Source organism: Ictidomys tridecemlineatus, chromosome X (genome assembly GCF_052094955.1).
Source record: "Ictidomys tridecemlineatus isolate mIctTri1 chromosome X, mIctTri1.hap1, whole genome shotgun sequence".
NCBI lineage: Eukaryota > Metazoa > Chordata > Mammalia > Rodentia > Sciuridae > Ictidomys > Ictidomys tridecemlineatus.
Window position 1 is genome coordinate 108,704,079 of NC_135493.1, and position 15,996 is coordinate 108,720,074.

Consider the following 15,996-nt stretch of genomic DNA (forward strand, 5'->3'; position numbering starts at 1 on the left):
TTTTGGTGCTTCCCAGGGCATTATCTACAGAACAAAATTTCATGAGAGAATTTCACACGGTTAGCAGAACAAGAAAAGTGGCAAATGTTATAACAAACAAACTATTGGCTTGGAAGGGTCTAAAAGGCCCTGGATGCCAGTGGAGAATAGCACCAGTGATTCCCTAAGCCATGCCAGTTTTGAGCAGTCACAAAGTAAGTATGAGACAGAGAGACGCATCTCTGCTTCCCTCTGTTAATGGGCAGACTGACACCCAGGCCTGGGTAGGAAGGGCTGTGTCAATCACTCAGATGACTTTCTAGGATACAGAAATGGATTGTAAAACCATGTGTTAGCAGTGATGATGCCATTGCCTTCTAGAATGAATCATAATACCTTTATTTTATTTATTTATTTTTATATGATGCTAAGAATAAAACCCAGTGCCTCACACATCCTAGGCAAATGCTCTACCACTGAGCTACAGACTCAGCCCCACTCATTGCTTCTTAAACAGATTTTCAATAAATTCCTTTGCCTTTACTCCTCACTTCTTTTTGTTTTAAATGTAGATTGACACGATACCTTCATTTTATTTATTTATTTTTTTGGTACCAGGGATTGAACTCAGGGGCACTCAACCACTGAGCCACATCCTCAGCTCTATTTTATATTTTATTTAGAGACAGGGTCTCAGTGAGTTGCTTAGTGCCTTGCCATTGCTGAGGCTGGCTTTGATCTCGTGATCCTTCTGCCTCAGCCTTTCAAGTCAATGGGATTACAGGCGTGCACCACCATGCCAGGCTATTTACTTTATTTTTAATGTGGTGCTGAAGATTGAAACCCAGTGCCTCACACATTCTAGGCAAGGGCTCTACCACTGAGTTACAACCCCAGCCCCTACTCCTCACTTCTCATTTTGTTACCAATTCCTGACTCTCTGGGGATCCTTTGGTATAAACTAGTTTGCTTCTTAGCTTTCTTGAAGACCAGCTTAAGACTCCATTTTCCAGATCTGCTAAATCAACTACCACTCATTCATAGGCTTTCCAACTGAAAATTTGCTACTGTTTCCTCTGATTTCTATCATTGAAAATTATCCCTGTTTTTTAGAAAAATTCTCTTTATTCTAATTTTAGTAGGGTCTGAGGAGGGAGCAGAGGCACAGATACTTTCAAAAAAACATTTTTTTTTGAGACAGGGACTTGCTATGTTGCCCAGGCTGTCTTCAAACTCCTGGGCTTAGGAAATCCTACCTCAACCTCCTGAGTAGCTGGAACCATAGATGTGCACCACAGTGCATGGCTCAAGTCAGCATTTTTTTTTACTGTAATATTATTTTTCTTTACTGTGGTAGACCATTATGTTTTTTCTCCCTTAAAAATACATTAATGCCCATCATTATGTACACCAATAAAATATGGAAAAAATAAAAACATTAATGTAATTAAAAAAATTGACCTGTGTTTTTCCTTTATTCTTTGTGATGTGCTATTGATTTTGTATTTTATTTTTATGGCATTTTATGATATGTGTATGTATGTGTATATATGAAATTCACTCAAAATATTTTCACTTTGTTCCTTTTGTGGCCGTAATTATTGTTTTATTTCATCATTATTTCTTTTTTTAAATATATATGTATATATATTTTAGTTGTAGGTGGACTGACACAATACCTTTGTTTTATTTATGTAGTGCTGAGGATTGAAATCAGTGCCTCACTTGTGCTAGGCAAGTGCTCTACCACTGAGCCACAACCATCATTATTTCTTAAAATAATTTTTATAGAGGAGGTTCTGATAAAAAAGCATCCACTTGGGATTGGGACTATAGCTCAGTGGTAGAGCACTTGCCTTTCAGCTGTGAGGCCCTGGGTTCAAGCCTCAGCACCACATAACAACAAACAAATAAATAAAGATATTGTGTCCATCTACAACTAAAAAAAGCATCCTGGGCTGGGGTTGGGGCTCAGTGGTAGAGTGCTTGCCTCACATGTGTGAGGAACTGGGTTCAATCCTTGGTACCACATAAAATAAACAACCAAAATTTTTTTTAAATACAACTAAATATTTAAAAAAGCATCCACTTTACAAGCTGGGTATGGTGTGCATGTCTATAATCCCAGCAATTTGGGAGGCCTAGGCAGGAGGATTATAAGTTCAGGGCTAGCCTCAGCAATTTAGCAAGACCCTGTCTCAAAATAAAAAATAAAAGGGCTGGGGATGCAGCTCAGTGGTAAAGCACCCCTGAATTCAACCCCCAGTACCACAAACAAACAAGAATTTACTTTGTGTATCAAATGTGCTAGGTATTCCCCTAATATTTGGTATGTATGTGTGTATGTATATGTGTGTATATATATATATATATATATATATATATATATATATATATATATTGAATGAATGAACTAATTAATACCAGTAATGCTGATGGGCACATTATGAATATCATCTTTTCTCAGAATTATTCACAGGATGCCTTAGGAAGACCTTACCCATATTGAAAATGTATACTATATCTCCATAGTATATTTTCCTGACAGCATCAAAATTATCCTTTTAATATGAAACTTAAATTGTGCTTTGCCTTTGCTGAAAACCCTCAAATAACTTTCCATATTATTCAGAATAGAATCCAGATTCCTTAGGATGACACAAAAATTCCCTATACAATATTTTTCCCTATCTCTGATCTTATTACTCCAGCCACATTCACCTTTAATTGCTATTCCATCTGCATGGAACATTCTTCCCTAAATTTCTTCAGGACTTTTCTCAAATCACCATATCAGAGTTTTTTTTAACCTAATCTATATAAACCAGTAAATCCTGCCAATGCCCATACTGTTTTCTTTTCTTTCATAGCATTTGGCACTTTGCAATATTTATTTCTCTCTCTTTTCTCCTGAAGCCATAAGCTTTATGAAATAAGCCACTATGTTTTGTTCTTCTTGGCATAGAGTTGGTGCTGAGTGACATAGTTTTAGAATGAATGAACTTGCTCATGTACAGTAGAGGTAATATGTTATTCTTGTAAGTGTATAGTTATTTTTAAAGGCAGCTGGACTTGGATTTTATGTTCTTATCTAGATAAAATAACATATGCCTGAAACAAACAAAAAAATGAAAAATTCTGCACCCAGGAAAATAACTTTTAACTGGACCATGGAGAATATTCTGAAAGCTCAAGCCAGTATTTTTAACCAGTTCTACATCTTCCCAAATGGAGCCTTCTTTCTGAATTCTGTCACATTTCAAGCCACAACAAAGCCTTTAAGAAAAACAATTTCTCTGATCTCTATATGTGAAGAGTAGAGAGATGGATGCAAGGATAGAAGGAGAGAGAGAACCACAATTGGTTGATTCAAAATTCACACTCTGCCTCCATGAAGTAGATAAACAAAAAGCAATCTAGTACTTACCATTCAGAGAGAAAAATGGCTGGAAAGAAATATGACAATGGATACAAATAACTATATATAAAAATGCTTAACACCTCTGGTGTAAGTACTATCACTCTCAAGATTTTATCCCAAGGATATAATTCAACAGAATTAAATGACAATGTGAGCTTTGACCTGCCCTACTTCAAAAAAAAAAAAAAAACCATACAAATCCTATGTAAAATGAAAAACAAATCTTTTAAGAGTCATAGTTGAGCTTGTAAGAAGGAAAATCTTCAGGACAAAAAGTAAAGAGGGAATTGTATATATTAGCATGGTGAGTGACTGATGCCCTGAGCACAGTGTAGATACAGAAAACCTAAAATTTCAGGTATTAATAATCCTATGTATGTGAGACGTATGATCTTGGACTTAGGGAAAGTAAGAGATTGGAATTGAGACCTCTGCATAAAGTCAGACCCTCAAAGGATAGTGAGATCAAAAGAAACAGAAATAGAGGGATGGGGATGTAGCTCAGTCATGTAGAGTGCTTGCCTAGCATGCACAAGGCCCTGGGTTCAATCCCCAACATGAAATAAGGAAGGAAGAAAGGAGAGGAGGGAGGCAGAGAAACTAGAAGCTAGACAATGTGGGAGATTCATGGTTAACTGAAGAACACAAAATACAAAGAGAAAATCTTAAAGGTTGTTAGAAAAGAGACATCGTCTAAAGGCAATAACAATTAGGCTTGGCAGCAGCTACCAGAAGACAGTGGAACAATAACTTCAGATTGCTGAACAATAACTTCAAACCACTGTTGATGTAGAATTTGATACATACTGAAATTACATATTTAAGAAAAGGACAACCAAAGCTGAAAGAATTATCACCAACAGATGCTCATTAAAGAAACTTCTAAGAATACATGATAAAGAAAGGGTAAAGAAAAATGATCCCAAAGGAGAGTCTGAGATTTACAAAATAATATCTAATTTGGAAGTTAAAAACAAGATAATGTTAAAATATCAGCTATAACAATAACTTGTCACAAGGGGATGGTGATTAGCAGCCTGCCTCTGGGAGGAGAGTGGAGCTGTTAACTTCAGACTTTTAATAGCAGGATTCATTTTGACATATTCGTACATGCACATAATATGATCATTCTCATTTCCCAATATCCCCTTTCTCTCTCCTCCCTTTCTCTGATGTCCTCCCTTCTATTTTGGTGGGGGGCTTCTGGGGACTGAACCCTGGGGCTCTCTACCACTGAGCTACATCCCCAGCCCTTTTTATTTTGAGATAGGGTCTCACTAAATTACTGAAGTTGGCCTGGAACTTGCAATCCTCCTACCTCCCTAGTTGCTGGGATTATAAGCATGTACCACTGTGCCTGGCTCTAATTTTGTACATTAGTGTAACTTTAGCCTTTAACTACACATGACAAAATTTAAGAGTAATCTCTTAAGAATAGAAAGAGAGTGTAAGACTTCCAAAACAGTAAAGGTAAAAAAGTGGAGTCAAAAGAATAATCTGAAAGGAAACAGGAAAAGAGGAAAAAACAAAGAAATGGAGGAAGAATAGCACAAAATAAAATAGTAAAAAATTCCAAATACATCAACAATGAAATAAAATCATTATAAAGTATAAATGTAGTAAATTCACAAGTTAAAGAAAAGCATGTGCAGATTGGATTAAAACAAAATGATCCAGATACTTGCTGTATCCTAGAGAAAGTCTAAAATTCCAAGATATGGTTTATCAGAATAATTAATGTTAGCGGCTGTAACAAATAACCCATTAGATTGCTGGGCTTAACAGAACAAAGTCTCTCTCTCTCTCTCTCTCTCTCTCTCTCTCTCTCTCTCTCTCTCTCTCTCTCTCTCTTTTGTGGTAGGGATGAATTCCAGGGCCTCAGAAATGCTAGACAGATTCTCTACCACTACATACCCAGCTTCAAAGTTTATTTTTTGACCACATCACAGTTCATCAAGCCAAGTTCCTGCTCTTCCTCAATCAGTGACTTAGGAATCTAGTATTCTTCACTCCTACTTCTACCACCTTGGAGTTCTTTGCCTCAGACCATGTGAACAGAGGAATGGGTAGGTAGGAACAGAAGATCATATACCCATGTACAATATTTTAGGGGCTAAGCCTAGAAGTGGTATACATCACTTCTGCCCACATTGCTTTGAAGAGAACTCATTCACAAGGACCCAACATAACTAAAAAACAGGTGTTTTTAAATTTGTTCCTAGGAAGAGGAAATGGAATTAGTGAGCATCTAGCCAGGACCTGTCACATGAAAACATTGAGAATAAAAAAGATGTAGGGGCTGGGTGTGTAGCTCAGTGCTAAAGCACATGCTTATAAGCATGCACAAGGCCCTGGATTTAATCCATAGTACCAACTCCTTCCAAAAAAATATAGGAAAGGATATGGATTTGCCAGGCTGGCATTAAGCAACAGAAAGCTAGAAGCTTATGTGTGTTTGTGGTACAGTGGTGCATGCCTGTAATCCCAGTGGCTCAGGAGACTGAGGCAGGAGGATTGTGAGTTCAAAGCCAGCTTCAGCAAAAGTGAGGTGCTAGGCAACTCAGTGAGACCCTGTCTCTAAATAAAATACAAAAAATAGGGCCGGGGGACTGGGGATATAGCTCAGTTGGTAGAGTGCTTCCCTTGCATGCACAAGGCCCTGGGTTCAATCCCCAGAACCACAAAAAACAAACAAAAAAATAGGGCTGGGGATGTGGTTCAGTGGTTGAGTGCCCCTGAGTTCAATCCCCAGTAATCTGCCCCTCCCCACAAAAAGAAAGCTAGAGTAGCTCTGTTCATATTGGAGAAACAGTCTTCAAGGAAAAATGCATTATTAGGAATAAAGAGAGTAACTATATAGTGAGAATATATTTAATTCACAAGGAAAATATGTTAATTCTGAAATTATATATGTGCCTATTATTGTCTTCAAATAACATAAAGCAAAATTGACAAAAAAGTGTCAGTTTTCTATCACTATAACAAATACCTGAGAATCATCAACTTATGAAAAGTTTACTTTTGGCTCACTGTTTTGGAGGTTTCTGAACATAATGAATTAGTTCTGTTATTTTGGGCCTTTGGCAGCACATCGTGGTGACGGCTAGTGTCAGAGTAAAATGGATCACCTTGTGTTCAGGAAGGAAAACATAAAGGAAAAAGAAAGGGCTGGGGTCCCATTATCTTATTCAAGGGCATGTCCCCCCATGACCTGAAGACCTTCCACTAGGCCCCACCTGTTAAAGGTTCTACCACCTCTCAATAGCCGAGGATGAAACCTTTCTCACATGGACTTTTGGGGGACACCAAAGGTCAAAACTACAGCACAGAATTATGAGGTAAAACTGATAAGTCTATCCATTGTGGTAGGATATACATAACGTACACCTTTCTCAGTAATTGGTGTCACACAGACCAAGAATTAGGAGTATATAACAAAACATTACGTGTGTGTATATTCAGAAAGCATACTATACAGAAAATAATACAATTAACTAGCTTGATCAAAAGGACAAATATAGAACTTTGTATCCAACATAGACAACGTACATTTTTTCTTAGGAATACAGGAAACATTTATGAAAACTAATCATGTACTTGGCTATAAAGCAAGTCTCAACGAGTTTCCCAGAATAACATACAAATCATGTTCTCTGATTACAGTGCAATTAGGTTAAAAATAAATGACAGAAAAATAAATTTTAAAATATAAATAACAGAAAGATAACCAAAAAAAATAAGACTGAAAATATCTATCCTAGTATTAATTACCTACAGTACTAAAGAATTAGAAACAACTGAAATATCCAATGAAATGGGTATGGCTAAGTAAATTTTGCTTTATCAACCCATTGGGCTCCCAGGTGACCCTTAAAACTTATTTTTTTCAATATTTATTTTTTTTAGTTGTAGTTGGACACAATACCTTTATTCCATTCACTTACTTTTATGTGGTGCTGAGGATCGAACAGGGCCCCACACATGCTAGGCAAGTGCTTTACCGCTGAGCCACAATCCCAGCCCCCTTAAAACTTATTTTTAAGTGCATTATGTTTAAGATATAATATTAAGTGAAAAGCTTAAATCTGTTACCTATGATTATAGTCATGTGAAAAATATATGGGCATTTAGACAGATTAAAAAGGTATAATCAAATGAAAATATTTTTGTATTATATTGTTGGGATTATATGCATTTTTGCTTTTCAAAGGATTTTCAGTCACGTGGTTATATTGTTTATGTGGGATATCATGAGGAGGAAGTTACAGTTAATGAAATATGAGAGGTGGGTACCATGAGATACAGAGTGTGCCCTTCCTTTGTCCTTTTCCTCATCTTACTACCTGAAATCTCCCTTAGCATTGTTAACTTATTACATGGAATATGAGTGGATTGAATCTGACAGGCATTTGACTGGATAAGGAACTGCTTTGCAAATTAATAAAAAGATGCATGACTCATGAGGACAAATAGGTGTTTTTCTATTCAACCAGTACAAGCTGAAGACAAGGGGATTATCAAATATGTGTGTCTATGTGTGTTAGTGGTACTAGGGACTGAACCCAGGGGTGCTCTACTACTAAGCCACACCCCAGCCCTTTTTATTTTGAGACAAGGTCTCATTAAATTGCCCAGGCAAGCCTCAATCTTGCTATCCTCTTGCCTCGACCTCCCTAGTCACTGGGATTACAGGTGTGCACCACCAAGCCCAACTTCCCTCTTTTTTTGGATATCAAATGAAGATGTATTAGTAACAAAGAGTGCATATTTATGTTAAATATATTCTAGTGGGAATCATACACATTTTCTCCAATATTCTTTGCCATTAAAGATAATATTTTAGCAGAAGATAAGATCCTTTTGTAGATTACTATGTCGAGTTAGATCAGCAATCATATATTTTAAATGTTAAGAAAAATTTAAAAATTGTATTTTAAAAATTCAATAAATAACTGTACTTTTTAAAATTATTACAATCTCTAGTAAGGTTTGATATATTCCAGCAGCCTGAATCCAGAAGAAATTAATAATTTGCACTGTATCAGGACTGTGAATTTATCAATTCAAAATGAAATTGATAAATATTACTCTAGTCTTTATACTTGAAAGATATCCAAGGTACAATATTAGAGCAGATGCAACATTCTGCCCCAGGTTCTTATAATGCTCAATAATGATTAGGTATGCTATGTCATGCCTACTGTAGCAACAAATCCATTATTATTTTTATTATAATTCAGAATAGGTCATTCATAAGCTGTTCTGTAAAAACATGTAACTAAAAAAAGATACTGTAGGCTGACTCAAGAGCATTCTTTTATCTTGTGAATTCTAATATTTATGCTAAGCATGGCCTGTTCAGATATTTTTTAAAATGAAAAAAATCAAAATTGGATAAAAGTCCCAGGGATTAATTTACTTATAATTTCTTGAATAAAACTGTATTCTGCTAGTTTGAAGGCTTTTAGTAGAAATAATTTATTTAAATTAAAATCCTGTCAATAAAAAATAATTGCACCCATGTTAATACAAAAAGGCTTACAAATATGTCACACATTTGGTTAACACAGCAGACCCAGGACCTGTTTCTATTTGATTGTCCTTTATTTACAGACAGACAAGCAGATTGTTAAACTACTTTGGTTTTCCGTCAATTAGTTGTGTATCAACATGAGGGAGAATAATCAATATGCAAGTCTTGATACCAGGCAAATAATTCCTTTTCTTCTTTTTCCAATTCACTATCTGATGTAGATTCATTAACTTTCACAATGTCAAAAGAAGGGGTAGGGATGATGATTGTCTCTCGTTTCTTTGCACTTGCTGCATTCTTTTGCAGTTCCTAGGCAGAATTATAAATAAAAGTGCGAGTGTTTTATATTTGGCCTTTACTACTTTATATTTTTTGACTCTTTATACTTAGTCTAATCACCCCCAAATTTATAGCAGATTTTTAAAAATTACCAAATAATACATGAATACTTGTTCATTATAAATATTCTGACAATATGAAAGCATATTGAGGCAGACTTTACATAGTATAGCCTTTTATAAATTTAGATAGAGCCATGCCTATAGTCTCATACTACTTGGGAGCCTGAGATGGAGGATCGCTTGAGCCCAGAAGCTTGAAGCCAGGTTGGGCAACATAGTAAGACCCTATCTCTCAAAAACAACAACAACATTTTAGACAGAAATGTCTTCCATTCTGAGAAAACCACCATCGAGATGTGCTGAATTTAACAGCATCAACATACGGAGACAATAGCTTTTTTTGCCAACTCATGCTGATGTGAAGCCAAAACAGCTGGTGTTTTTCAGAACAGCTACTAAAATTGTTTAAGAATTTTTCAATATGTGTTACTAAGATGAAAGTTGCTTTATACTATTTGAGGTATAACATGCCAAAAGTGTTTTGGCCTTGAAGTTGTAGATTAGGAAAATCTTACACAAGTAGAATTACTTATGGACAGTTTGAATATTGTTCAAAACAATGAATTATGTACAAGTTAAACTTACGGTCACCTCAGAAGCATTCATGTTTTTAGCCATCTTATAAGCTTTTCTCATTTTTTCAACTTTCATTCGAGCTTGCTTGGATCGACGACCTAGAGGTTTCATTTCACTTTGCTGCTGGTAGGGCTGTAATAAAGGCTGCATAATTGCAAAGGATGGGCACCTAGAAAATGTTTGTATTATAGATGGAAAAAGCATTCAAAAATTTAAAATGTGAAGCAAGTTCCAAATTGTATTACAGCATTCTCTAGCAAATATATCATATATTACAGTATATAAAGCAGCATTGTGTGTGAATTTTTTTTTGTACCAAAAAAAATTGAACCCAAGGGCACTTTACCACTGAGTCACAAATCCAGCCATTTTTATTATTTTGAGACAGGGTCTCACCAATTTGCTGAGTCCAGCTTTGAACTCGTAATCTTCCTGCCTCAGCCTCCCATGTCACTGGGATTACAGGCGTGTGCACCTACTTGTGTATGAGCTTTTAGTTTACCATCATCATTTCTGCTTGAGTTTACATAGGACTGTGCTTTATCTGGCACTTATGGAGGTGTACAGGTGATGATGTTGATGATGATGAAAGTGGTAAAATGAGGTAGTAATTTAAATAAGCTTTCCTGGAAAGTATTGTGCAGTAGCCATTTGAATATTCTTTTACGCCCTGCCTACAACCCCCTTGGCCTTACCATTGCAGGCACATCAGTTCAGTTTCTACCTGCCAGCATCTGCATCACTTCATCTGAGAGCTGTCTTTGAAAACAAGAGCCTGTTCGGGGAAGACTGAAAGTGCCCAAGAACTAATACCTCTCCTTCTAAACAATGCTAAAGCAATGACTAATAATACTCTGGCCCCTGTGGGATAGCTCTGAGTTGCATGTTCTACACTGGCTCTGATATTCCCAGGAGGGATTAAACTCCAGTTACCCACTGTGGTAACTTGCTTGCAAACACAGTTTTGGCTGCCTTCCTTTCTCTGTTTCGCTTTTCTATCCTCTTCCATTAGTGGTTCCTGGGATCACCTCCCAAATAAACTACTCAAACTCAAATCCTGATCTCAAGGCTTGCTTCTGGGAGATCTCAGATAAAGACTGCATTCAACGATGGCTTTATGAAAATATATTTTCCTCTTCAGTTGATTTAGAATTTGGCTACTTATGTGGCTCTTAAGTGACTCATCCTTGGATCATCAATAGCAAGAATCCAAATAGCAGGGAGTCTCGGTTACATATGGTGGCAAAGAAAATTACATTATTTATTTGACCTTGGTGGTATTAGGGTTAAGTTCTATATTCAGTGCCTATATGAATGAGTTAGAAAAAATGTATTTCATAGTGATAGACCATGCCCAACTAGGCCATCTGATTGGCAAATGTATAGCCTTGATCATAAAATAAATGGGTTAAATTATATTATTGGGTCAGCACTACTCATCTATACTCCTGAAAAAAAGAACCCAGCATGTTTGCTTTACAGTGGGTCATCAGTGTCTTCTTCATGTACTAAGGGAGTATTTTTCATTCCAAATGAGTATGTGGAAATAGATTGCCAGTATGTCCTCTTCTGTCTTACCATCTCTATCTTAGAAAAAAGTCAGCTTTATTTGTAAATAGGATGGACAAGGTGAGTCTTAGTAATGGAAAGAAAAAAAGGAATGTAATTGGAGCAATCACATTCTGTCCATGTTGTTTCAGATCATAATACATCTATTCTGCTACAACATCCATTTCCAAAAGGTGAACTGGTTCACATGCTATTGGTAAAGAAAGGAATAATGTCACTGTAATTTATATGCAATTTATCCTAGGCAAGGGGAGCCAGAATAGCAAGAACAGAATTATAACCTTCAGCACAAAAGGAAAAAAAAAATCCTTCGGCTCTGTGCTGCATAGGCAATAGGAGCCTTTTTTGATTTTATTTGTGAAAACAAAAATTAGTACTTGCACCCAGAGCTGTCTCCCTAGAGAGACACACCTATCCACCCCCAATCCACTGTTACTGCCCTCCATCCTCTTCCCCACTTTACATGGCTCTTAGTTCTTGCCAGGTTGCACTGCTTCTCATGTCCACTTAACAGGCAGCCATGCTGGCCTAAGGCTCCACTTTCATCTGCACTGTTTCCATGTACACTACCTGCTCTAATTAAAGAGTCACCAGCATTTCTCCTCTATCAATGTACACTTTTTATATTTGCTGTGACAGCCTCCAGCCACCCTGAGTTGCCTATTCGTTGGTACAAGTTATCTCCCCAGGTACCAATTGTCCTTTTTGTTAGTGCTGTGTTTATGAAGTTGCATGTGTTTTGGGCAATCTGCCCCAACCTTATTTTCCCCAAATGCCCTATTATTTATCTTTAGTGAGTTCTTTGGCAGAATGTGAACATTTTTTGGAACTGTCTTTAGCATTGTAAGCCTGAGGAAGGATCTCTTTTACCTAACTTGAGAAACAATCTTTAGCTGGTGCTGACGCATCTCTTCTGTCCGTGGTCTCTGTAACAGATACTTCATTTCTTTTTGTAAACGGTTTGAGATTACTCCAGACTCTGCATAATCAACTATGTCATAAATCATCATTGTCCTGGGAATGTTTTCGAGGTTTAATCTTCGCCAGTGGTTATTCCTGCCACCAGATGACGCAGGGGTCTCATCCAGGAGACTGGAATACTGTGTGGGAAAAAATGATTTGGAATGATTGGTTGCTGGCAATCTATAATGGCTTTAGACACATTTCCCAAGGTTCCATTCAAATGTCACTTAATCCAAGAGCCATTTCTTGGTCTCATCTCTGAACTCTATTGACATCTCTTCTATGATTCTTATCACCAACTAAATGTTCCATCTTTGTACATTTCAGCTCCATTGCTGAAAGGCAGGATTCAAGTCACACAGTATAACACATTTATGCTTACTAAATGTTTATTTAATGCATATCACTCAGATAAATTAAACTCAGGAAAGGTCTAAAAATTAATACCCAGGTAGCTATGTGTTCTGCATATCAGTTGTGCTCGTTAATAACATGCTTGGGTTCAGAGGACATTTGCACAAAACCTTTTTAGAAATAATGAGTTCATCTCTGGTCCTAGGTGTAGACCTTCACTATTCTCATTCAGTGTACTTTTAGAAATTCCACTTTTTTCAACTTACAATTATATCACATTAGGAATTTAAAAATATAAATATATATATAATCAATTTAATATTATAAATGTGCATTTAAGAGAGAAATAGGGCAGGAGGAGCTACAATTCTAGGAAACAGGGTAATAGTGAGGTCTTTAGGGTATCCTACGCACAAATACACACACTCTCACACTTTCATGCACACATTCGCACTCATGGATACACATATGCATATGCACACACACACAGAGGCAATGCTCCCTTTGTACCACTTTGGCATGCACAAATTTCAATTACCACCATCTCACTGAATAATCACACCAATCCCCCAACAACATAGTGCCAATTTCAGTTAGCCTGGTGTATCTAGGAGCAATTGCATAAAATAGAAACACTGCTGCTAGCTCTTCAATTTATAGATCACTACATAAATGACAAATGTGCATCATGATTAGTGACAAATCACAATTTTCAAAATCTGTTAGTGTTTATTTAGTGCAGATCTGTATTGAGTTTACATGTAGATAGTAAATCATGTAATTGTGTTGCCTCTTTGTCTCACAGTGAAAAACTCACGTGACATTTTACAAAAATGGTTAATCAAAAGAGGAGATTAGATACTGTGCCTCAGAGTATGGTGCAGACATGTAGAGATGGCTACAGTTTCTAATCTAACGTTTTCTGGAAAAGTGCCAACAAACCCTAACAATGAGGGAAAGCTGGCTTTTCTGGATATGTCTCTAGATGACATTATAATCCTTAAAAAGGTAGAAACTACCAGCAAGGACAAAAAAAAAAAAGAATAAACAACAGAACAATAGAAAAACTGGAGCTTCAAGATGGCTATCAAATGCTGGTAGGCATCACAGGTAGAGAGGATGCATGAGATTCCAGAACAAGTTTGAGGAAAGAGATGATGATAAAAAAAACAAAAAACAAAACAAGGACCTTTTGGAGTCAAGTCTGGACAAAGCCCTTGAATAAAAAGCCTTCAATTGAGCAGGAGAAGTGCAATGACAATTATAAGGCCCAATCAGAGAGGAATCAAGACCAATCGGAGAAACAGCATCAATCAGAAGGAAATCAAGGCCACTTAGAGATCAGTGAGATCTCCTGGCAAATCCAAGAGATCTCATAGTCAATCAGAGAGATCTCATGGCTACACAGAAAGAGCTCATGGCCAATCAGAGAGATCTCATAGTCTCTTGGAGGGATCTTGTGGTAGCTTTGAGAGATCTCATGGTCACTTGGAGAGATCTAATGGTCATTCAGAAAAAAATCATGTCATATTAGAGAGATGTCGTGGTCAATCAGGGCTATCTTACGGCCAATCAGAGATTACTGAAGATGCTTACCAGGAGGAAGATTCAAATCATCACCTGAAACTGAGTCTGAGTTTGATAAGTTTTGCAATGGGAAAAAAAAAAAAAAAGGAACGAATACTTCCAGAGACAGGTACAACAAAGAAATAACAAATAACCTACTGAATATAAATTGAGAGATAACATCAGAAAATGAGTGCAACTCCAATGAAACTAAAAGAACTTATGAAAGATATGTGAGTTGTGGAATTGAAGCTTTCCAAATGAGAACTAAATATATAACCAAGAGTTCTCATGGAAGCCCAAAGGAATATTCCTGAATTTCAACTTTCAAGCACTGGGTAATCAAACTAAGCTTTCACTCAACAAGAGATTTTCTAAGCTGAAAATTATGAGAAAAGCAGGATCTATCATCAACTGAAGACCAAAATGTCCTTTCTTTTTAGAGGTTCACTCGTAACAGGAAGACTGTAGTGAATTATATTCAAGAGCCTATATACAATTAACTTTGTACTGTTTTGTTAAAGTATTTTGCCTTATATAAGTTTTTTAAAGTTATTATTTATTTATTTTTATTTTTAAATGATTTTATTTATTATTTTTTTAATACACGACAACAGAGATATGAAAAATTGTGGTATATATGTGTATTAAGAATTGTAATGCAAAAAAGAGTACATGTATAATGCCTTATATAAGTTTGAATAGAGTAATTTGTCAAGACTAAGTAAATGAAGAAAAATGTTTAGCTTTGTTTGCATAAAAGAACAGGAAGGTAAGCAAGAAGGAGGTGATTTCAAATAAGAGATTTTTAGGAAAAATAGCTCTTTTCAGAATTTTTGGCATTTGAGAATTTGTTTCTTTGTTTTGATTTTATTCCTTAAGCTCTAGAACCCACATGCCTCCATTTCATCAGTATAGCAAGGTAATTGATAAGGATCTGTTATGATTCACTGTTCTATGCAATAAAGGTCAGTCTTAAAGATTGATTTATACTCTGATTATTAAAATGCTCAATTTGTATCCTAGCTTTTACATTAGTATAAAGATTTTGTGGTTTTATTTTTGACATGGATTTATTGTAAGAACTTTTAATTCTTCTACTGACTTTTTTTTGTGAATATGTTAAAGGAATAAAGTTTAAATATAAATGGGAAAAAAGAGGAAATTGTCTAGCAAAGAAACAGAAAGTGGTAACACTGGAAGGGAAATTGGAATCAAATGTAAATGAAGTTTTGGAAGAAAGAGGTGACTATGGAATGCTGACACTGCCATCATTTAAAAGACTACAGATGAACACCTAGAGGAACTTTGTGAAGGTGAACTTAACAAAAATGAGGAAAGTGGCTATGATGAAAATGATGAAGCTCTCCCAGAGTAAGTGATGCTGGCCCAAAACAGCTTCACATTAAAGGAAATCTGACATATTTTGCAACATATAATGTGCAAAGAATAAAATGTTGTTGACAGTTGATCTAAATTTAGGAGTATGACAACTCACCAGGACATGAAAGATGCTTGCTCCCTATTGTAAACTTAAACAACAAAAACAAGAAGGCAAGCACTATTTTAGAATTACTTTTGATAAGTTGTTTTTCATAGCTTTCTTTCTTTTATTTGTGGCACTGGGGATCAAA

The 15,996-nt window shown here is 36.2% G+C and overlaps 1 protein-coding gene and 1 pseudogene across 5 annotated transcripts in view; one reads left to right on the forward strand and one right to left on the reverse strand.

Annotated features, from left to right (window-relative positions):
• Positions 1 to 8,859: 8,859 nt before the first annotated feature.
• Positions 8,860 to 15,996, reverse strand: part of CXHXorf58 (chromosome X CXorf58 homolog) — a 28,473-nt gene continuing 21,336 nt past the window's right edge. For 4 of the 5 annotated variants that reach the window (XM_005334835.5, XM_078035030.1, XM_040270322.2 and 1 more), the window contains 3 exons: positions 12,350 to 12,579; positions 9,920 to 10,079; positions 8,860 to 9,242 (listed from right to left, as the gene is read on the reverse strand). In XM_005334835.5, coding sequence (XP_005334892.1) covers positions 9,066 to 9,242; positions 9,920 to 10,079; positions 12,350 to 12,579 — 567 coding nt within the window. In that variant the 3' untranslated portion in view covers positions 8,860 to 9,065. The remainder of the gene's footprint in view (positions 9,243 to 9,919; positions 10,080 to 12,349; positions 12,580 to 15,996) is intronic. The other variant, XM_040270285.2, reaches the window with a different exon arrangement.
• Positions 13,691 to 14,509, forward strand: LOC110599069 (uncharacterized; annotated as a pseudogene).